The following is a 23,828-nucleotide window of genomic DNA, read 5'->3' as shown; positions in this document are numbered from 1 at the left end:
TTCTTGCTCAGAACATGAAAACATACGGTGGTTCCTTTTAACATGAGTCTTCAATATTCCCAGGTAAGAAGTTTTAGGTTGTGATTCGATGATAAATTAACAGGCACTGCATCGATTATATGCAATGCAGGACAAGCTAGATAAACTAGTAATATCATCAACCATGTAGTTACAGTGCCTTGCGAAAGTATTCGGCCCCCTTGAACTTTGCGACCTTTTGCCACATTTCAGGCTTCAAACATAAACATATAAAACTGTATTTTTTTGTGAAGAATCAACAACAAGTGGGACACAATCATGAAGTGGAACGACATTTATTGGATATTTCAAACTTTTTTAACAAATCAAAAGCTGAAAAATTGGGCGTGCAAAATTATTCAGCCCCTTTACTTTCAGTGCAGCAAACTCTCTCCAGAAGTTCAGTGAGGATCTCTGAATGATCCAATGTTGACCTAAATGACTAATGATGATAAATACAATCCACCTGTGTGTAATCAAGTCTCCGTATAAATGCACCTGCACTGTGATAGTCTCAGAGGTCCGTTAAAAGCGCAGAGAGCATCATGAACAAGGAACACACCAGGCAGGTCCGAGATACTGTTGTGAAGAAGTTTAAAGCTGGATTTGGATACAAAAAGATTTCCCAAGCTTTAAACATCCCAAGGAGCACTGTGCAAGCGATAATATTGAAATGGAAGGAGTATCAGACCACTGCAAATCTACCAAGACCTGGCCGTCCCTCTAAACTTTCAGCTCATACAAGGAGAAGACTGATCCGAGATGCAGCCAAGAGGCCCATGATCACTCTGGATGAACTGCAGAGATCTACAGCTGAGGTGGGAGACTCTGTCCATAGGACAACAATCAGTTGTATATTGCACAAATCTGGCCTTTATGGAAGAGTGGCAAGAAGAAAGCCATTTCTTAATAATATCCATAAAAAGTGTCGTTTAAAGTTTGCCACAAGCCACCTGGGAGACACACCAAACATGTGGAAGAAGGTGCTCTGGTCAGATGAAACCAAAATGGAACTTTTTGTCAACAATGCAAAACGTTATGTTTGGCGTAAAAGCAACACAGCTCATCACCCTGAACACACCATCCCCACTGTCAAACATGGTGGTGGCAGCATCATGGTTTGGGCCTGCTTTTCTTCAGCAGGGACAGGGAAGATGGTTAAAATTGATGGGAAGATGGATGGAGCCAAATACAGGACCATTCTGGAAGAAAACCTGATGGAGTCTGCAAAAGACCTGAGACTGGGATGGAGATTTGTCTTCCAACAAGACAATGATCCAAAACATAAAACAAAATCTACAATGGAATGGTTAAAAAATAAACATATCCAGGTGTTAGAATGGCCAAGTCAAAGTCCAGACCTGAATCCAATCGAGAATCTGTGGAAAGAACTGAAAACTGCTGTTCACAAATGCTCTCCATCCAACCTCACTGAACTCGAGCTGTTTTGCAAGGAGGAATGGGAAAAAATGTCAGTCTCTCGATGTGCAAAACTGATAGAGACATACCCCAGGCGACTTACAGCTGTAATCGCAGCAAAAGGTGGCGCTACAAAGTATTAACTTAAGGGGGCTGAATAATATTTTTCAGTTTTTGATTTGTTAAAAAAGTTTGAAATATCCAATAAATGTCGTTCCACTTCATGATTGTGTCCCACTTGTTGTTGATTCTTCACAAAAAAATACAGTTTTATATCTTTATGTTTGAAGCCTGAAATGTGGCAAAAGGTCGCAATGTTCAAGGGGGCCGAATACTTTCGCAAGGCACTGTAACTAGTGATTATGTTAAGATTGATTGTTTTTCATGAGATAAGTTTAATGCTAGCTAGAAACTTACCTTAGCTCCTTGCTGCACTCACGTAACAGGTAGTCAGCCTGCCACGCAGTCTCCTCGTGGAGTGCAATGTAATCGGCCATAATCGGTGGCCAAAAATGCCAGTTACCGATTGTTATGAAAACTTGAAATCGGCCCTTCCGATAAATCGGTCGACCTCTAAAAGATACACCCACTAACACACAAAAAAGCATGCATGCAAGTGTGACACACCACTTGGGTGAATTCAGTTACAGTACACAACATCAAAGATCGTACAAACATGAAACTAACTCAAACCACTTTCACAAACATGTGCACAGAGCTGTCAAATCCAGTGATGGATATACTCTATTTGCTGAAATAGCATATACTGTATGTATTTATTCTGTACATCCGTATCTGTGGAGCATTTGTGTAGCATTGGGATGTACAGAATACATTACACACACTCAATAAACCACACACACGTTATCACGCTCTCTCTCACACACGCATACGCACACACACACATGCACATGCACGTACACGCACAAACACAGCATACACAGCATACACACACACACACACACACACACACACACACACACACACACACACACACACACACACACACACACACACACACACACACACACACACTCAGTGTGAGGTCACTTCCCCTTTCTCTCTCCATCTATTATATGATGCAGACAGTTTCACACTAGAGCTCCACTATAAACACTATGGCAGGCTGTGAGTCAGAGAGTTTCCACATCACACCACCTCCCATCGGAGGTCACAACAGGCTCACAGACAAGACCCCACAGGCCCAGCCAATCAGAGACGCTCTTACTGCAGGGTCACTTAAGCTGCTTTCATGCGCTACCTCAGAAATCCTGCCTCTTTTCTGACTGAGAAAGTTGGGGTACAACATTCGTAGCATGGGTTTCTCGCTAATATTTCCAATTTAGGATGATCAGATGATTCACCCCCATCTGGATCCAGTCTTCAGACTATTTGTCTGACTGTTCTGTTCTGCTCTCAAACCAACATGCTGGCACAAATGAGAGGGGATTCTTCTGTACTGTATTCTAGTTGGTTACATAACACTGTTGGCAGCAAGAGAGATTTATATCGATATAAATGATGTATCAAAGTAGATACATTTTAATTAAACTTTTCTCTGAGGATATTGTACGAGCAGGGAAGAGAGAGAGAGACACCCTCTTCAACATATATATCAACGAATTGGCGGGGGCACAAGAACAGTCTGCAGCACCCGTCCTCACCCTACTAGAATCTGAAGTCAAATGTCTACTGTTTGCTGATGATCTGGTGCTTCTGTGCCTAACCAAGGAGGACCTACAGCAGCACCTAGATCTTCTGCAGCGATACTGACAGACCTGGCCCCTGACAGAAAATCTCAGTAAGACAAAAAATAATGGTGTTTTAAAAAAGGTCCAGTTGCCAGGACCACAAATACAAATTCCATCTAGACACCATTGCCCTAGAGCACACAAAAATAGACAAATGTTGGCCTAAACATCAGGGCCACAGGTAACTTCCACAAAGCTGTGAATGATCTGAGAGACCAGGTAAGCAGGGCCTTCTATGCCATCAAAAGATAATGTAATTCGACATACCAATTAGGATCTGGCAAAAAAGACTTGAATCAGTTATAGAACCTATTGCCCTTTATGGTTGTGAGGTCTGAGGTCAGCTCACCAACCAAGAATTCACAAAATGGGAAAAACACCAAGTTGAGACTGCATGCAGAATTTAGCAAAAAAATCCTCTGTTTATTTTGTAAAACAGCAAAGACGCCAAAAAATGCATGCAGAGCAAAATTAGGACGATACCCACTAATTATCAAAATAGAAAAGAGTCGACAAAAGAGTCGATATATTCTACAACTCCCCTAAGCAAGCTGGTCTTGGGGTTCTGTTTATAAACACAAACAGACCCCTAACACAATTAGTACCAACCAAACCATGAGAAAAAAAAGATCATTGCTTCACACATTGGAAAGAATGTACAAAAAAAACTGTGCAAACTAGAAAGTTATTTGGCCCTAAACACAGAGTACACAGTGGCAGAATACCTGACCGCTGTGACTGACCCAAAATGAAGGACATCTTTGACTATGCATAGCCTTGCTATTGAGAAAGGCCAATGAAGGCAGACCTGGCTCTCAAGAGAAGACAGGCTATGTGCACACTGCCAACACAGGTGCACTTTGTAACATGCCAAATGTATGACCATATTAGAGACACAATACTTACCTCAGATTACACAGACCCACAAAGATTTCAAAAACAAATCCAATGTTGATATCTATTGGGTGAAATACCACAGTGTGTGCAATCACATCCGCAAATGTGTGACCTGTTGTCACAAGAAAAGGGAAACCAGTGAATGTCACGCCCTGGCCATAGAGAGGCTTTTATTCTCTATTTTGGTTAGGCCAGGGTGTGACTAGGTTGGGCATTCTAGTTTCTTTATTTCTATGTTTTCTGTTTCTATGGTTCTCAATCAGGGACAGCTGTCTATCATTGTCTCTGATTGGGAATCATACTTAGGCAGCCTGTTTTTCCACCTTAGTTGTGGGTAGTAGTCCGGCCATTCCATACGACGATCGTGACAGATCTACCCACCACAAATGGACCAAGCGGCGTGGCCGGGAGGAGCAGCGTTTTCTGGAGGAATGGACATGGGAGGACATCCTGAATGGGAAAGGTTCCTGGATGTGGGTGGAGATCCTGGCGGGAAAGGATCGCCTGCCGTGGGAGCAGGTGGAAGCAACGAGGAAGGCGGAGACAGCGAGAAAAAGGGCCCAGGATTACACAGGGTCACGGCTGGCACGAAAGACCGGGAGGCCACTCCAAAGAAAATTGGGGGGGAGAACACGGGGAGAGTGGCAGAGTCAGGATTCAGACCTGAGCCAACTCCTCGTGCTTACCATAAGGAGCGTGGTACTGGTCAGGCACCGTGTTATGCGGTGGAGCGCACAGTGCCTCCAGTGCGCGTTCACACTACATTCCAGCTCCCCGCATTGGACGGGCTAGAGTGGGCATCCAGCCAGGACGGATGGTGCCTGCGCAGCGCGCCTAGCCTTCAGTGCATCTCTTCGGCCCAGGATATCCTGCGCCGGCTCTGCGCAGGTAACCATCCAGCCAGGACGGGTTGTGCAGGCTCTACGCTTGAGACCTCTAGTGCGCCTCCATGGCCCAGTGTATCCGGTAGAGATCGACCGATTAATTAAGGCCGATTTCAAGTTTTCATAACAATTTTTTATTTGTATTATTATAATATATTTTTTTATTTAATCTTTATTTAACCAGTCAGTTAAGAACACATTCTTATTTTCAATGAAGGCCTAGGAACGGTGGGTTAACTGCATCGTTCAGGGGCAGAAAGACAGATTTTCACCTTGTCAGCTCGGGGGACCCAATCTTGCAACCTTACAGTTAACTTGCCCAACACAATAACGACCTGCCTCTCTCTCGTTGCACTCCACAAGGAGACTTCATGTTACGCAAATGCAGTAAGCCAAGGTAAGTTGCTAGCTAGCATTAAACTTATCTTATAAAAAACAATCAATCATAATCACTAGTTAACTACACATGGTTGATATTAGTAGATATTATCTACCATGTCCTGTGTTTTGCATATAATCTGACTGAGCATACAAGTATCTAAGTATCTGACTGAGCGGTGGTAGGCAGAAGCAGGTGCGTAAACATTCATTCAAACAGCATTTTCGTGCGTTTTGTCAGCAGCTCTTTGTTGTGCGTCAAGCATTGCACTGTTTATGACTTCAAACCTATCAACTCCCGAGATGAGGCTGGTGTGACCGAAGTGAAATGGCTGGCTAGTTAGCGCGCACTAATAGCGTTTCAAACTTCACTCGCTCTGAGCCTTGGGGTGCTTCGATGTGGTGGCTGTTGTCGTTGTGTTGCTGGTTCGAGCCCAGGGAGGAGTGAGGAGAGGGACGGAGGCTATACTGTTACACTGGCAATACTAAAGTGCCTATAAGAACATCCAATAGTCAAAGTGAAATACAAATAGTATAGAGGGAAATAGTCCTATAATAACTACAACCTAAAACTTCTTACCTGGGAATATTGAAGACTCATGTTAAAAGGAACCAGCCGCTTTCATATGTTCTCATGTTCTGAGCAAGGAACTGAAACGTTAGCTTTCTTACATAGCACATATTGCACCTTTACGTTCTTCTCCAACACTTTGTTTTTGCATTATTTAAACCAAATTGAACATGTTTCATTATCTTCTTGAGGCTAAATTGATTTTATTGATGTATTATATTAAGTTAAAATAAGTGTTAATTCAGTATTGTTGTAATTGTCATTATTAATCGGCCGATTAATCGGTATCGGCTTTTTTGGTCCTCCAATAATCGGTATCGGTATCGGCGTTGAAAAATCATAATCGGTCGACCTCTAGTATCCGGTGCCTACTCCCAGAACCAGGCCTCTTGTCTGTCTCCCCAACCTGGTGAGTCCTGTGCCTGCTCCCAGAAGCAGGCCTCCTGTATGTCTCCCCAGCCTGGTAAGCCCTGTGGCAGCTCCATGCACCAGGCTGCCTATACTGTACGTCTCCTCCCTCCAGTGATGATCCATGGCACGAAGCCTCCAGTGATGATCCATAGTACGAAGCCTCCAGTGATGATCCATAGTACGAAGCCTCCAGTGATTATCCATGGTACGAAGCCTCCAGTGATGATCCATGGCCCGAAGCCTCCAGTGATGATCCATGGTACGAAGCCTCCAGTGATGATCCATGGTACGAAGCCTCCAGTGATGATCCATGGCATGAAGCCTCCAGTGATTATCCATGGTACGAAGCCTCCAGTGATGATCCATGGTACGAAGCCTCCAGTGATGATCAAAGTGGGGGGAGCCAGAGGTGGAGCGGGGTCTGCGTCCCGCACCGGAGCTGCCACCGAAGTAGATGCCCACCCGGACCCTCCCCTATAGAGTCAGGTTTTGCGGCCGGAGTCCGCACCTTTGGGGGTGGGGGGGGGGGTACTGTCACGCCCTGGCCATAGAGAGGCTTTTATTCTCTATTTTGGTTAGGCCAGGATGTGACTAGGGTGGGCATTCTAGTTTCTTTATTTCTATGTTGTGGGTAGTTGTCTTTGTTAGTGGCCTGTATAGCCTTAGTAAGCTTCACGTTCATTTTGTTGTTTCTTGTTTTGTTGGCGCAATTTCTTAAGGAAAATGGTAAAAAAAGGTACATTTTGTGAGTGTAATGTTTACTGTAAATTCTTTGTTGTTTATTTCAGTTCTGTTTATTATCTATTTCACTTTCTTTGGCAATGTAAACATATGTTTCCCATGCCAATAAAGCCCTTAAATTGAATTGAGAGAGAGAGAGGCCATTTCAGTAGCCTTGACCACATGGATGTACTGGTCAAAATGAAAGACTATATTTTCACTGCTTAATCACTTCCATTTGTCCACACATTGGCGTGAACATTTTCCATACTGGCCATGTACTGTACTACTAATACTCTCTAACAAAGCTAGAACCGTACAGAACACTACACCTCTTGCCCATCTGGGCAGTGGGCACCTCTCCTGAGTGGTAGGTCTGTCTGGGCATGCCTGGCCTGTCTGATATGTGCCCCTGGCAGATGGGCATCTCTTGGGCACCACTGTCCAGAGATTGGCAAAAGGAGATTGCATGGATGGTATTCCAGTATGACTCCATACAGGGACAAGGAAAACACTGGGATCCTATAAGCACCAGGGAATGAATCATCATGTTCATTAGGCACCAAACATTTTAAAATGCTTTCCATTGTGTGCCCTAATGAACATGGCCTAGGATACACTAAATTGATGTTTATGTGGTGGAAATCTGAGATGTGGGCAATCCATAACATGCTGACCCCATCATGCGCATGTTGATTTTGTCCCCCCAAACCAGATGCAATCAGGACACGCAGGTTGAAAATATCAAAACAAACTCTGAACCAATTATATTAATTTAGGGACAGGTCAAAAAACATTAAACATGTATGGCTATTTAACTAGCTAGCTTGCTGTTGCTAGCTAATTTGTCCTGGGATATAAACATTGGGTTGTTTTTTAACCTGAAATGCACAAGGTCCTCTACTCCGACAATTAATCCACAGATAAAAGCGTAAACCTAATTTGTTTCTCGTCATTTCTCCTTCTTCCTTCACACTTCTTTTTCTTCTTTCGACTTAATATTGCGGTTGGCAACCAACTTTAAGGTGCATTACCATCACCAACTGGACTGGAGTGTGGACCTCAGTTCATCACCCAACTTTAAGGTGCATTACCATCACCAACTGGACTGGAGTGTGGACCTCAGTTCATCACCCAACGTTAAGGTGCTTTACCATCACCAACTGGACTGGAGTGTGGACCTCAGTTCATCACCCAACGTTAAGGTGCTTTACCATCACCAACTGGACTGGAGTGTGGACCTCAGTTCATCACCCAACTTTAAGGTGCATTACCATCACCAACTGGACTGGAGTGTGGACCTCAGTTCATCACCCAACTTTAAGGTGCATTACCATCACCAACTGGACTGGAGTGTGGACCTCAGTTCATCACCCACGTGGGTATATGTTCCTAAAAACCAATGAGGAGATTTGAGAGGCAGGACTTGTAGCGTGTTAAGCGTCACAAATAGAACCAAGTTCTATTTTAGCGGCCGGCATCGCAGACGCTCACTAACGCGAGTGAGAAGTGTGGGTGCAATGATTGAATACCATGTATGTGTACATTTATTTTGCACGCGAAACGAGCGGTATTTAAGTAAAGGTATGCACTGGCATACAGCTGGTCGTACTATAGTACATTAACATTATAAGAGGAGAAGCACATTTCTCATCAGCTGAGTGCCAGGAAATATCCAGACATGTGAATCAATTATTACTGAGTGCTACTGACTAACTGCATAGGCCAACACAGGAAATAGCAAGTTGTGGTTGGTTATTGGATGTATGGTATATAAGATGTCTATAGCAAGTGTAATATGGTGGCAGGGAATAGTTAGTCCTTTTAATAACTTTTTTTTTCCAGAGAAATGTGTAACTCCATGATATACACTGCTCAAAAAAATAAAGGGAACACGTAAACAACACAATGTAACTCCAAGTCAATCACACTTCTGTGAAATCAAACTGTCCACTTAGGAAGCAACACTGATTGACAATAAATTTCACATGCTGTTGTGCAAATGGAATAGACAACAGGTGGAAATTATAAGCAATTAGCAAGACACCCCCAATAAAGGAGTGGTTCTGCAGGTGATAACCACAGACCACTTCTCAGTTCCTATGCTTCATGGCTGATGTTTTGTCAATTTCGTCTTTGATCAGTTCATACATCTCAACAGCTAGCAAAGCCGCACACAGTTCTAGGCGTGGGATAGTGTGGGCCGGACGAGGGGCCAATTTTGATTTCCCCATGACAAATCCAACATGGCATTGACCTTCCAAGTCAATAACTCTCAGGTAGGCTACCGCTCCTATGGCTACTGTAGAGGCATCCGAGAAGATGTGTAGCTCTCTTCTTTGAGTGGTAGACAAGGAGACTGGGATGTAGGTCCGCTAAATATTCATATGTTCCAACTCCATCAAAGATTCCTTCCACATTTTCCATTCCTCTTCTTTTTCTGTGGGAAGAGGGGCATCCCACTCACTCTGATCAGAAGAGAGTTCTCTGATTAAGGCTTTACCTTGCATTGTTATTGGAGCAAGGAACCCAAGGGGGTCATACAGACTATTCACTGTGGACAGGATGCCTCTCCGCGTAAAAGGCTTCTCATTGTGGGACACCTGGAATGAGAAGCTGTCTGTTTCCAGGTTCCAGGAAAGTCCCAGACTCCGTTGAAAGGGGAGAGGATCCACTCCTAGGTCCAGATCTTTTAAGTCTTTCGCACGGTCCTCCATAGGGAAGGCTTCCATAACTGTTTTGCTATTGGATGCAATCTTGTGTAGTTTCATGTTGAACTCCGCCAACATTGCTTGTGTTTTTCTTAGAATGTTGATAGCTTCTTCTGTAGTAGCTACTGATGTCAGACCATCATCGACGTAGAAGTTCCTCACTACATATTGCTTGGGTTCTGACCCGTATTCCATCTCACCCTGTAGCGCTGCTCGTCTCATGCAGTAGATGGCTACGGCTGGTGAAGGGCTGTTCCCAAATACATGGACTTTCATCCTGTATTCAGTTATGTTTCTATCTGGGTTGTTATCTTCATACCAGAGAAACCTTAAGTAATCTCTGTGATCCTCACGTACACCAAAACAGTAAAACATTTGTTGCACATCTGCTGTTAGTGCAATGCAATCCTTGCGGAAACGCATTAGGACATCCAAGAGTGTGTTGTTTAAGTCTGGACCACTGAGCAGAACATCGTTAAGTGACACGCCTTGACACTTAGCACTGGAGTCAAATACTACTCGTATTTGTTCAGGCTTTTGTGGATGGTAAACACCAAATATGGGCAGATACCAACATTCTTTGTCTCCCTCTAGTTCGGCTTGGTCGTTATCCAGCATCTTTTGCATGATGTCAATAAAATGACGCTTCATGTCAGGCTTTTTGTCTAAAGTCCTGCGAAGTGATGTGAGACGGTTCATGGCCTGCACCCTGTTATTAGGGAGGTGACGTCTAGTGGGGCGAAAGGGTAGTGGAGCCACCCAGTTGTTTCCATCATCCTGGAAAACCTGTTTGTCCATAATGTCCAAGAAGGCTTTGTCCTCCACTGATGGTGCTGGTTTATCATCGTCTTGTGTTTTGTCGAACACGGAACATCCCAGGCTGTCTGTGTTCACAGTTGTGATTGGATCTCTCTCGTGCACTGTAGAGGGAGAGATGTGTTTCTGAGCTACGCTGTTGTAGTTCTCTTTTACCTGGATGATGTCAGGGCAAGGGCTCAGATAGGATGTGCGACCATATTAAAGTATGTTTGTCCTGAACACGTTAACATTGGCTGGTCGATGAGCCGTTCCCAGACAGACCTCACCTACGATGACCCACCCGAGGTCGAGTCGCTGTGCATAAGGAGTGTCGTGGGGCCCATTGATTTGCTCTCGTACCTTGTGTACCCTTAAGATGTCTCGTCCTAAGAGCAGGAGGATGGGAGCGTCTGGGTCCACAGCTGGAATTTTGTCCATAGCTGGTTGCAGATGGGGATGATGATACGCAATGTCGGGGGAGGGAATCTCCATCCTATCGTCTGGCATCATATCACACTCCATCAGAGTAGGGAGAGTGAGCTGCATGTGTCCATCTATAGACTCCACCATGAAGTTGACGGCTCTCCTGCCTGAAGTCTCTGTTACCCCAGAACACGTCTTCATGGTGTATGGAGCAGAGTTGTCATTGATGTTGAAGAGACTGAAAAACTCTGTCTTGGCCAGAGATTTGTTACTCTGTTCATCAAGCACTACATACATTTTGACAGCTTTCTCTCTTTTCCCAGCCGGATAAGCTTTGACTAGGCATATTTTTGAACACGATCTTGGATTGACTGCCTCACCACAGATCTCTGTACACTTTGAGGTGACAGATAGAAGAGCATCGTCACCTTGCTCCCCGCCATGCTCTTTCTCTGCTGTAGCGGTGTCTGTATTTGAAGGGGCTGGGCCTGGATGCAGAGCACTGAGAGCACTTGATTGAAACCTTACAGTCTTTAGCTCTGTGCTGAGTTGACCCACAACATCGGAAACAAATGCCATTGTCTTTGAGATGATTTGCGCTCATCTAGAGTTTTGTATCTAAACCCACAACACTTTTTAAGAGGATGAGGCTTGTTATGTATTGGGCAGTGATGGGCAGGGTTTTCAACCTTTGTCTTACTGGGTTTGGTTTGGTGGTCTGAGGCCTCAGATGACGCATCTGTCTTGTATACAGTCACAGGTGTCTTGCTGCTGTACCTGGCAGGTTTCTCACTTTTCATGGACACCTGGTTAGTTGAGGTGTAGAGGGTGAAGCTGCGGTCATTTCAAATTTTCACCTGGTTCCTGATGAATCTCGAGAAGAACGAGAATGGTGGGAATGCTTACCCGATAGTCCTCCTTATATTTGGATCCCTGTGCTATCCATTTTTCTTGTAAACTGAATGGAAGTTTCTCTACAATAGGGTTTACCCACCGAGATGTGTCCAGATAAGCGAGGCCTGGAAGGTACCCTTCTACTTTAGCACACTCCAGTTCGAGAAGAATGTCACCTAGTTCTCTTAGTTTGTGATTGTCTTTGTTAGCCAGTTTTGGAAAATCATCAATTTTCTTCAACAGTGCATTCTCGGTCACTTCGGGTGTACCATAGCACTCTTCTAGTCGTTGCCAGACCATGTTAAGCCCTACTGTTGCATTGAAAATATGGACAAATCTAATTATGTTTGCTTGCTCAGACGACTCTGCCCCTAGCCACTTGGTAGTTAGATCTAACTCTTCCCTGGCTGATAAATGATAAATTCAAGTCTCTGGTCGCATTGAGAAAGGATGCTTTCCATGCCCAATCATTTTCAGGGCGATCATCAAACTTCAGGAGTATGGAACTCACCATCTCACGGCGTAGGAGGTACTTGATGGGGTCTGGTGCCACTTGTGACTCAGGGAAGTTGTGTGTGTGTGACTGGAAGTGGGCTTGCTTTCCATTTCCACCATGCTGCTGTTCCTTTCTTTTGAACGGAGAGTCTCTGCTCATGTTCTGTTGTTTGCTACTTACTGGATTATGGCATGTAGCTGGGTCAACACTAAGCTCTTGTTTCTCCACTTCAAATGGAAGTTCAGCAAAGTAGGGCCTAGCATGTTGTTGCACATACTCACATGTACGTTGGACTGGACTTAAGGGCTGTGTGCCTGTGTCTAGTTCTTTGCGAAGCTCTGCGTTCTGATCCTACAGCTTCTTCTGTGCTGCCATCCTTCTAACAGGATAGCAGCACAGTGCATGTGTCTGCTCAAACGGTCAGAAACAGACTCCATGAGGGTGGTATGAGGTCCCGACGTCCACAGGTGGGGGTTGTGCTTACAGCCCAACACCGTGCAGGACGTTTGGCATTTGACAGAGAACACCAAGATTGGCAAATTCGCCACTGGCGCCCTGTGCTCTTCACAGATGAAAGCAGGTTCACACTGAGCACATGTGACAGACGTGACAGTCTGGAGACGCCGTGGAGAGCGTTCTGCTGCCTGCAACATCCTCCAGCATGACCGGTTTGGAGGTGGGTCAGTCATGGTGTGGGGTGGCATTTCTTTGGGGGGCCGCACAGCCCTCCATGTGCTCGCCAGAGGTAGCCTGACTGCCATTAGGTACCGAGATGAGATCCTCAGACCCCTTGTGAGACCATATGCTGGTGCGGTTGGCCCTGGGTTCCTCCTAATGCAAGACAATGACCTCATGTGGCTGGAGTGTGTCAGCAGTTCCTGCAAGAGGAAGGCATTGATGCTATGGATTGGCCCGCCCGTTCCCCAGACCTGAATCCAATTGAGCACATCTGGGACATCATGTCTCGCTCCATCCACCAACGCCACGTTGCACCACAGACTGTCCAGGAGTTGGCGGATGCTTTAGTCCAGGTCTGGGAGGAGATCCCTCAGGATCTCACCTCATCAGGAGCATGCCCAGGCGTTGTAGGGAGGTCATACAGGCACGTGGAGGCCACACACCCTACTGAGCCTCATTTTGACTTGTTTTAAGGACATTACATCAAAGTTGGATCAGCCTGTAGTGTGGTTTTCCACTTTAATTTGGAGTGTGACTCCAAATCCAGACCTCCATGGGTTGATAAACTTGATTTCCATTGATCATTTTTGTGTGATTTTGTTGTCAGCACATTCAACTATGTAAAGAAAAACCTATTTAATAAGAATATTTCATTTATTCAGATCTAGGATGTGCTATTTTAGTGTTCCCTTTATTTTTTTGAGCAGTGTATTTAACCTCTTTGAACCTCTGGGGCAGTATTTCATTTTTGGATGAAAAACGTTCCCGTTTTAAACAAGATATTTTGTCACGAAATGATGCTCGACTATGCATATAATTGACTTTGGAAATGTCTTTCTTTTCTTGAATGCGCTGTGTTCCAATGGCTTTGTGAATGCGCAAGGAATGAGCCTACACTTTCTGTCGTTTCCGCAAGGTGTCTGCAGCATTGTGACGTATTTGTAGGCATATCATTGGAAAATTGACCATAAGAGACTACATTTACCAGGTGTCCGCTCGGTGTCCTCCGTCGAAACTATTGCGTAATCTCCAGCTGCGTGCATTTTTCCATTTTGTTCAGAGGAGAAACCAAACTGCCACGAGTGATTTATCATTGAATAGATATGTGAAAAACACCTTGAGGTTTGATTCTAAACAACGTTTGCCATGTTTCTGTCGATATTATGGAGTTAATTTGGAAAAAAGTTCGCCGTTGTAATGACTGAATTTTCGGGGGGTTTTCTTAGCCAAACGTGATGAACAAAACAGAGCGATTTCTCCTACACAAATAATCTTTTTGGAAAACCTGAACATTTGCTATCTAACTGAGAGTCTCCTCATTGAAAACATCCAAAGTTCTTCAAAGGTAAATGATTTTATTTGAATGCTTTTCTTGTTTTTGTGAAAATGTTGCCTGCTGAATGCTAGGCTTAATGCTATGCTAGCTATCAATACTCTTACACAAATGCTTGTGAAGCTATGGTTGAAAAGCATTTTTTGAAAATCTGAGATGACAGTGTTGTTAACAAAAGGCTAAACTTGTGAGCCAATATATTTATTTCATTTCATTTGCGATTTTCATGAATAGTTAACGTTGCGTTATTGTAATGAGCTTGAGGCTATAATTACGCTCCCAGATACGGGATTGACGCGTCGCGTGCCTAAGAACGCATCGAGTGCCTGGACACAGCCCTTAGCTGTGGACATTAGCCATATACCACACCTAGATGTGCCTTATTGCTATAATAAACTGATGTAATTAGTGCAGTATAAATACATGTTTTGTCATACCCGTGATACAGTATATGGTCAGCATTCAGCGCTGGAACCATACAGTTTATAAATGCTTTTATTGGTTGACGTTAGTGCAGGTGGCTAATGCATGAACAGACTGTCACCCAGGCCATCAATCTGTAGCTTATCTATCTTATCTATCTCTTAATGAACAGGATATGATGACACCAAGGTGTTGATGTTGTCACGCAACATATTCACAATGTGGTAATAAGCAATTAGGTTGTACGTTCTAATAATAATTTATTTTATATTTCATGTTACGCATGGTTCACTTAAGAATACAACAAGACTGTCAAGGTGTGTGTGTGTGTGTGTGTGTGTGTGTGTGACTGCTCTCCCTCTCCTAGGTCAGAAATGTGATGTCAGGGGCTTCTGGTCATTCTGCGGGGGGAGCAGTCCAGTCTATCGGTCCCTTAGTGTCACAGCACACAGCGCAGGGGCCACACAGGTCACAAACATACACACACACACACACACACACATGCTCAGCCTGCGCACACACTATCTTTATTTATTTTATTTAACCTTTATTTAACGAGGCACGTCAGTTAATAACAAATTCTTATTTACAATGACGGCCTACCAAAACGCAAAAGTCCTCCTGCGGGGAAGGGGCCTTGGATAAAAAATATATATAAATATAGGACAAAACAAACATCACAACAAGAGAGAGACAACACTACATGAAGAGAAACCTAAGACAACAGCATAGCAAGGCAGCAACACATGACAACACAGCATGGTAGCAACACCACAAAATAACAGCATGGTAACAGCAGAAAACATGGTACAAACAATATTGGGCACAGATAACAGCAAAAAGCGCAAAGATGGTAGAGACAACAACACATCACACAAAGCTGCCACAACTGTCAGTAAGAGGGTCCATGATTGAGTCTTTGAATGAAGAGATTGGGATAAAACTGTCCAGTTTGAGTGTTTGTTGCAGCTCATTCCAGTCGCTAGCTGCATCGTAACTGAAAGGAGGAGCGACCCAGGGATGTGTGTGCTTTGGGGACATTTAACAGAATGTGACTGGCAGAACGGATGTTGTATGTGGAGGATGAAGGCTGCAGTAGATATCTCAGATATTGGGGAGTGAGGCCTAAGAGGGTTTTATAAATAAGCATCAACCAGTGGGTCTTGCAACCAGTATACAGAGATTACCAGTTTACAGAGGAGTATATAGTGTGTCCTATAAGGAGCATTGGTGGAAAATCTGATGGCCAAATGGTAAAGAACATCTAGCTGCTCGAGAGAACCCTTACCTGCCGATCTATAAATGATGTCTCCATAATCTAGCATGGATGGTCATCTGAATCAGGGTTAGTTTGGCAGCTGGGGTGAAAGAGGAGCATTTACGATAGAGGAAACCAAGTCTAGATTTAACTTTAGCCTGCAGCTTTGATATGTGCTGAGAAAAGGACAGTGCACCATCTAGCCATACTCCCAAGTACTTGTATGAGGTGACAACCTCAAGCTCTAAACCCTCAGAGGTAATAATAACACCTGTGGGAAGAGGGGCAATCTTCTTACCAAACCAGATGACCTTTGTTTTGGAGGTGTTGAGAACAAGGTTAAGTTTAGAGAAAGCTTGTTCGACACTAAGAAAGCTTTTAACACAAAATCCGAGAGGGGTCAACTGAGTATAATACTGTATCATCTGTATATAAATGGATGAGAGAGCTTCCTACTGCCTGAGCTATGTTGTTGATGTAAATTGAGAAGAGCGTGGGGCCTAGGATTGAGCCTTGGGGTACTCCCTTGGTGACAGGCAGTGGCGGAGACAGATTTTCTGACTTTATACACTGCACTCTTTGAGAGAGGTAGTTCCAAACCAGGTCAAAGACCCCTCAGAGACACCAATACTCCTCAGCCGGCCCACAAGAATGGAAGGGTCTACCGTATCTAAAGCTTTGGCCATGTCAATAAAAATAATAGCACAATATTGCTTAGAATCAAGGGCAATGGTGACATCATTGAGGACCTTTAAGGTTGCAGTGACACATTCATAACCTGAGCGGAAACCAGATTGCATACCCGAGAGAATACAATAGAAATCAAGAAAGCCAGTTATTGATTGAATGTCTGGTTAATGTATGTCTGGTTGAGGAAAATCATATCCAGCTTCCCACGCTGTGTTAAGAGCCTGTGCTAACAGCTTGTTTTTTGGTGTTTAAATAATTAATTAAAATCCCATTTCGAGACATCCCCAAAGCCTTCTCCAGATTTACTTTCTAAGCAAACTGAGTTCAAATTATTTGAAATCTTTCTAATACTTCAAGTGAACGTGTCTGTCTGATTGTGTATGTGTGTGTCTGTCACTACTAGAATGGCCATGATAGTCATGCAAAATTAATGCATTTATTATGTTTAAAAATGTCGTAAGAAACCTCAGGACACCAAATGTAAATTGTAATCCTTCAGAATATTCAGACCAATGTTCACTGGTCCAGAAGTGCCTATAGACTGATTGCTATACCCCATCGAAAAGAGCAGTTTCCAATGTTTCTAATTAACCAATTGTTTCCAAACAACTCTACAAATTGCTTGGATGGTCTCAATTTCAAAATATAGCAATGGGCACAGCTCTCTGCAAAGCACTTACTTTAAATTACACTTGGAGTTGGCATTCTTCATATAGGTTGACTTATTATTTGTACTCATAGAGAGAGAGCGAGGGAGTAGTGTGTGTGTGTGTGTGTGTACACTCGTTGAGCTTGTTCATATAGTGTGTGCTCGCAACTTGGTGCCACATAATGGAGAGTCCTGTGAAATGGTCAGACTTGAGTGAATTAAAGACAATCAATCAAGAGAGAACCTGGGGCTCTTATGTGGTGAAAACCATGACTCACACAGCCAAAAACAGGAATACACAAGAGTTTTGATGTATAAAAATCTAAATATATATATCTAGGACTGTGGCATGAGAAAAACCGACGTCGCACACACATATAAAAGTATTTAAATATTATATATATATATACTATATAATATATACAACTAGAACATTAAGATATAGCCTTAGCCTATCCATGACACTATATCACAGATGAGGCTACTCAACATAGATTTTTAACATGTGTTGTTGTCTCTCTTCAAGACATGATGCCAATGACAGGACAGCATAAATATTAGGCCCTACAAAAGGCCAGTGGCAAAGATTTTTTACATATTTGTTTGCCTCTTTTGCATGTTATTTTGGTATTAATACGTGTTACATATCAGGTTGCAAACAAAATGCAGGTGTTTCAGCCTAGCTCAGCGCTTTCTGTGGAGGTAGGGCAGCCAGCAGAAAATACGGAGGGTAGGGGTTGGTAATGTTCTCTAGTGGTGCTGTGATTGGGGACACCACATCACCACAAAATCTACGAGGAGAGATCAAAAATTCAGGCCCCTTGGGTGCTGCCATATAGTTACATTATAAGTGCCCATCCAAGAAGGCTCAAGGTCATTGGCCACAGATAAAGTGTCAACTCACATTATATCTACAGTAGCTTTGATTGGACTGATTTTTAGCAAGCAAGCTAGCAGTCATCATCATGAATCAAGTCAACAATCTACTGGCAAATCCTTTTCAAACCTTGTCATATAAAGAGAAATTATGAAGATAAATTATAGATAAAACTTATCGGTGCTCATCGGCCATTGGACAAAAACATTACAAGTTGGAAATTGCAAATTCAACAATGAATAGTTTGGAAGGAATGCAGTGGCAAGCATTGCAAATAAATCTCTAGCCTGCTATTCAGTGGAGTGGATGTGTGGTCCAAGCCTGAGTTTATTAAGGGTCTCCTTTCAAGCTTAAAAGGATAAACATTTAACATTGGACATGCTGTCAATCCAGTATGACTTCTGCCGCTTTCAAAAGACTGGGAACTCTGAACTGGGAAATCTCAGACTTCCGTGAGTTCAAGACAACTAGGAACTGAAAACAATTTGCTCCGACCCAGATAATACATTTTGGACGGTCATCCATCTCAGAATTCCAAGTTGGGTAGTCTGGCCTCTTTCTAGACCTCCGATCCTGTTTTTTTCCGAGTTCCCAGTTGTCTTGAAAGCGCCATAAATCCAGAGAATGACAGACATAATGACAAAGTTTGATGACAAAAATTGACCAAAAGAAGAACCGCCACGCCACTTTCCTGTTCAAGTAAACACAGCACAACAAGGTGAGTCAAAAAAAGGTATTGTTATGCTGCTGCATAAATTATGTAATATGCCAGGGAGATATGTATCCTGGAGCTAAGAAAGTAATACTAAGTGTATGTTGTGTAGTAAGCTGTTAGTAGCCCATGTGCCACGCCCTAATAATTTAGTCTCCCTCATAACTTAGCCTACTGTTCTGATTTGGTGGTGCACATGTAGCCTATAGCCTGTTTTAGATACATGTAATCATTGAATATTGTAAGAGCTTTCATTGTCTGCTTATATGGCACCTTTATTTATCCTACGGTTCGGGCTGAAATAGTTATATTGACTACGTCCATCCAAGCTCGCTCACTAATGTTTTAATCGAAATTACAGATTGCCTCTTATCCGTTCGTCGTCCCCTTATGCCATAGTTTGTACATCTCAATTGTCAGTGGAAACCACATTTGTTTAAGCAAGTCAGCCATATCAGCTATGTTTTTTTCAAAAGGCAGTAAATGAGGATGAATGAACTGTTTCGCTGCCAGATCAGGCTCCGCTGATAGCCAGGTGTAACAGTGGTAAGGTGTTCGTACTGCTGTTGTGGGCACTGTTTGTCACCAATTAATGTAGTCCAATTAATGTATTGTTTAGTGTTGTGTAGTGTAGTGGCTTTGCTGGCATGCATCTAAAAAAGGTTTTTGAGTTTGCCCCACCAAGATTTACATGCTACAATCGCCACTGCAAAATACCATATCAAGTCTGTCAGCTAATCGCGTATGAGTAATATACAGTACACCTCCAAAACCTGATTATCTTAGGCTAGGTAGTAGTCTACTGTGTGGGGGACGGATAAAATGGCCATGTAATCAAATGTACATGACAGATTTATAATCAATGCCATGGCTGACAGTGAGTGAGGGAGTTATGGGTGCCATCTAGCGATGACGTCGGGAAGTGAGCTTGATAACAAGTGAACATGAGTGTTGGCTATAAATATGACCAGAAATCCTCTCCATAACTTGGGGTGAATACCAACTGTGTGCATTTATGCCCAATATAGGCACAATGTACCATAGGACTACTGAGCACGGCATACTGTCGGTAACATTATGTAGCCATCAGTCTGGTACAAGCTCTCTACGTTTGATGAGCGGAAAAACGGCTGTAGGCTAATATGTCATATTTTAAACCTAATTTGCTGCAATATTGATAAACATGCACCAGGTATTGAGTGATTTTGTCCATCAGAATCGACAGGCACACATGCGTAACGGTCTGAACGTGGACGCACGGTTGTGGAGAAAAAATTTCAATAAGTCGATTGAAAATAATAACACAAAATCAATGTGTTCCTCTCAATGACCGGGTATAACACGGCATGCCCCGCTAAACACAAGGAACATCCGTGATGCCACACATAATTCACAGAAAAAGCGCACACATAGGCCTATGGTCTGCAGTTTACTGAAGCACCATGAAACACTGAATTGACTGTAGCCTAATATACTGTGTTGATATCATAGTTTACCCCTCGAGTTTTAGGGGAGAAAATGTGTTCACTGGTGACCGGGTCAGCTGCCAATTAACACAACTGCAGTCCACGGAGAGATAGGGTCGGTAGATATCAAGTGACACGTTACCCGTGCTTGTGTATGACAACATAAACCTACCATGTGCTGTTTCAAATGTTATACAGGAGGGCAATTAAATCCCTGTTTCGGATTGCGTTTGGTGGCGAGTGTATACCCCAAAGGGAGCCCCATTACCCCATGCATCACCTACCTCGAACTAATCTCAAAACTACACCCTTTCCGGAGAAGCAGGGCTCTCTTCCGCATGATGCCCGTTTTATCCCGGCCGAGGTACACATTTATATCCGAATTCATGGTGCTGATCGAGCAGGCAAGTATATACTCCGTAAAAACAAAGATGCTTCTTTCTTCCAGTCAGTTGGTTGGCGACGGGAGCGAGCCGGTCGGGGGAAAGGAAAGAGAGAGGCAGAAGGAAGGCTGCCAAAAAAATAAATAAAATACGAATCTTGCCTCCGCTGGAAAAAGGAAAGTGAGCGGCAGACTTTCCTCTGCAAAAAAAGACGGTACCAAAAGCTTATGAGTGCAGCATGGTTAGTGGGTTGCTCCTCGCTTGAACTCCATAAAATATAAATTAGATACCGTTGGTCTCTCGGTTCAAGAGCGAGTTACCGTTACTCAATTGATAACCCTGAATAGATTCGAGTCCCGGGAAAACAGTAACAGTTTGAAGTCGAGTCCCCCGTCTGTCACTAGAGCGCTATATACTGGCTGTTGATTCTACACCACTCCCTTGACGGTTGAACGAAGTACCTGAGCAGTCCTATATTACGAAGCACCGTCGCAACGCGTTATATTTGATCACGAACACTGCAGCAGAAGCGAACTTCTTCCTCCAGTACTATTTTGTCCACCCGAGGCTACAATACGTCGAGTTTCCCGGGGAAGCTGTGAAGCGGGAGGAAAGCTGTGAAGAAAGCATGATTGTGTTTATTCGTCTGTTATTATGTGAAACAATGTTATTTATGTTTACTATTGCGTGATTGTGTCCATGAGTCTGTTATTAAACAATGTGAAACAATGTATGTTTACTGCTTTTTATTAAATCCGTATGGATGTAAATATTGTAAATACATTCGTTAATATGGGCAGAATATTGTAAAGCCTATATAGCCTACATAAGCTGTTTTCAGTTATGGCCTAAAATTCATTTGTTCATATGGGCTGATTATTGTATTTGTTCATATGGTTATATAAAGTCTGAAGGCTAAAAACGGCCTATATTATTTAAATCATGTATTTTCTAACCAAATAGATGCAGGCAAGCCATGTGTACCATTGTACACAACTTGGTCGGTTTCTTCCGGGGTCTCTAGGCTTCTCTCCTTCAGGCCATTCATCATCCCCTTTCAGATCCGAATCTGAGCATTGTCCAGGATGTGGTTGTGTTCTCCAGATAACTTGGAGATAACCGCATCAGTGAGGGAGGGTTATGCGACCTCGACTTTCGAAAACATCATATTCGGTGAACTTCCAGAAGGACTCATTTCAGGTTCCCATCTGTAGGTGTAGCCTTCATGCACCAGGATATATTTCCACTTATGGAGAGGATAAATTCAGGTTCCAGCTTGTTCTGACCTCCTCTAAGACGAATGAGTGATAAGGGTAGCAGTGCAAGATCTTTTTAAGCAGAATATTTGGATTATTAAGCATATGAACGACTTATAATTCGATTCCTGGACTATCAAAGCTATCCATTCAACCCACCTATTCAGATCCGGCAGTTCAAAGATGATAGTTTCAAAAGTTATCAATTAAATGTAGTTGTTGTTCATTAGCAGCATACATTTGCCTTCATTCTCTTAAATCTCTTAAAATAGATGATACTCTTCTTGCGCAATATATAGCCTAATGTACTGTTTGTCTGTCTGGATTGTCTGCCTGTCTTGGTGAGAATCTTAATAAAATACTAAAATAGTCTTCTTTAACCTCCTAAAACTAGAACCATCTTTTGGGCATCATGGGAATGTAAGATTTCAATACATTCTAATAACATTTTACATGCCCAAAATGGTTTGACATAAAACACGTGTTGTTCCTTGTCTTAAAAGCAGTGTTGTTTGCCTATCAATATAATACGCATGTATCTGTGAAATTGGACATTGAACTTGAACCCAGTTTCAACAATCACCAGCTGACTCAGAAAATAATTTTCAGAATGACATAAAGTGAACAGCTGTTGTGATACAATACATAGCACAGGAGGTTTTTCTCAAATATACGATACATATTTTAAAAACCGGTTGACAAGCTTTATTTCCTTGTAATGAATTGAATTCAATGGCTTCACCTGAGTGTCCCTACCAGCCAGTGTAGGGCAGCACTTTACAACATTCCAATATTATAGTCTTATGATATGAAAATATGGTATTCTGTTCTTCTGAAATAGCCTAAATGTTTCATATCATAATGAGACTAAATGAAACAGGTAAAATTGATTTTGTGATGTTGGCCTGTATTAAATGGACTTATTAGACGTATTGAGCAAAGGCAGATATTTGATACAAACATTGGATTTCTTGTGGTCCAGAGTTTCATAATAATTTCCGTTGGTAGGCCTACCCATGTGTCTCATCACTCAGACAGCCTGCTGACTGACATCAATACCAAAGCTGATAACTGTGACTTGATTGTATAAGAATGACGTGAATAATGATAAAGATCGTCACAGACAAGGGAAGTGGTTTCAGTCTTAAGCTCTGGGCCGTTTTGCCTTAGACAGGTCCTAGATCAGACCCGCCCTGCTCACCTTTTAATAAAATCAAACAAAATCAAATATTATACGCCAAAAACAACAGATGTAGACCTTACAGTGAAATGCTTACTTACAAGCCCTTAACCAACAATGCAGTTAAGAAAATAATAAGTGTTAAAGTATTTACTGAATAAACTGAAGTAAACAATAAATACATAAAAATGAAAAAAAAGAAGGCATTTGAAAAATAACAAATAATTAAAGAGCAACAATAAAATAACAGTAAGGCTATATGCAGGAGTGAATGTGCGGGGGCACATGTCAGACAAGGTAATTAAGGTAATATGTACAGTACATGTAGGTAGAGGTAAAGTGACTATGCATAGAAAATAAACAGAGAGTAGCAGCAGTTGCAAAATGGGGGGGGGGGGGGTCAATGCAAATAGTCCGGGTAGCCATTTGATTAGCTGTTCAGGAGTCTTATTACTTGGGTACAAGCTGTTAAAAGTTCAAACCTAGACATGGTGCTCTGGTACCGCGTCCTGTGCGGTAGCAGAAAGAACAGTCTATGACTAGGGTGGCTGG

General features: G+C 42.9%; 1 protein-coding gene across 4 annotated transcripts in view; it reads right to left on the bottom strand.

Moving 5' to 3' along the window:
- Positions 1-23,469, bottom strand: part of LOC109897270 (GTPase-activating Rap/Ran-GAP domain-like protein 3) — a 173,786-nt gene extending 150,317 nt beyond the window's left edge. For all 4 annotated transcript variants that reach the window (XM_031808992.1, XM_031808996.1, XM_031808993.1 and 1 more), the window contains exon 1: positions 20,742-23,469. In XM_031808992.1, the coding sequence (XP_031664852.1) occupies positions 20,742-20,845 (104 nt within the window). In that variant the 5' untranslated portion in view covers positions 20,846-23,469. The remainder of the gene's footprint in view (positions 1-20,741) is intronic.
- Between the last annotated feature and the right edge of the window lie 359 nt (positions 23,470-23,828).

This window comes from Oncorhynchus kisutch, linkage group LG29 (assembly GCF_002021735.2).
Source record: "Oncorhynchus kisutch isolate 150728-3 linkage group LG29, Okis_V2, whole genome shotgun sequence".
Taxonomy (NCBI): domain Eukaryota; kingdom Metazoa; phylum Chordata; class Actinopteri; order Salmoniformes; family Salmonidae; genus Oncorhynchus; species Oncorhynchus kisutch.
Note: the sequence above shows the minus strand (reverse complement) of the source record. Positions and strands in the feature narration are given on the sequence as shown.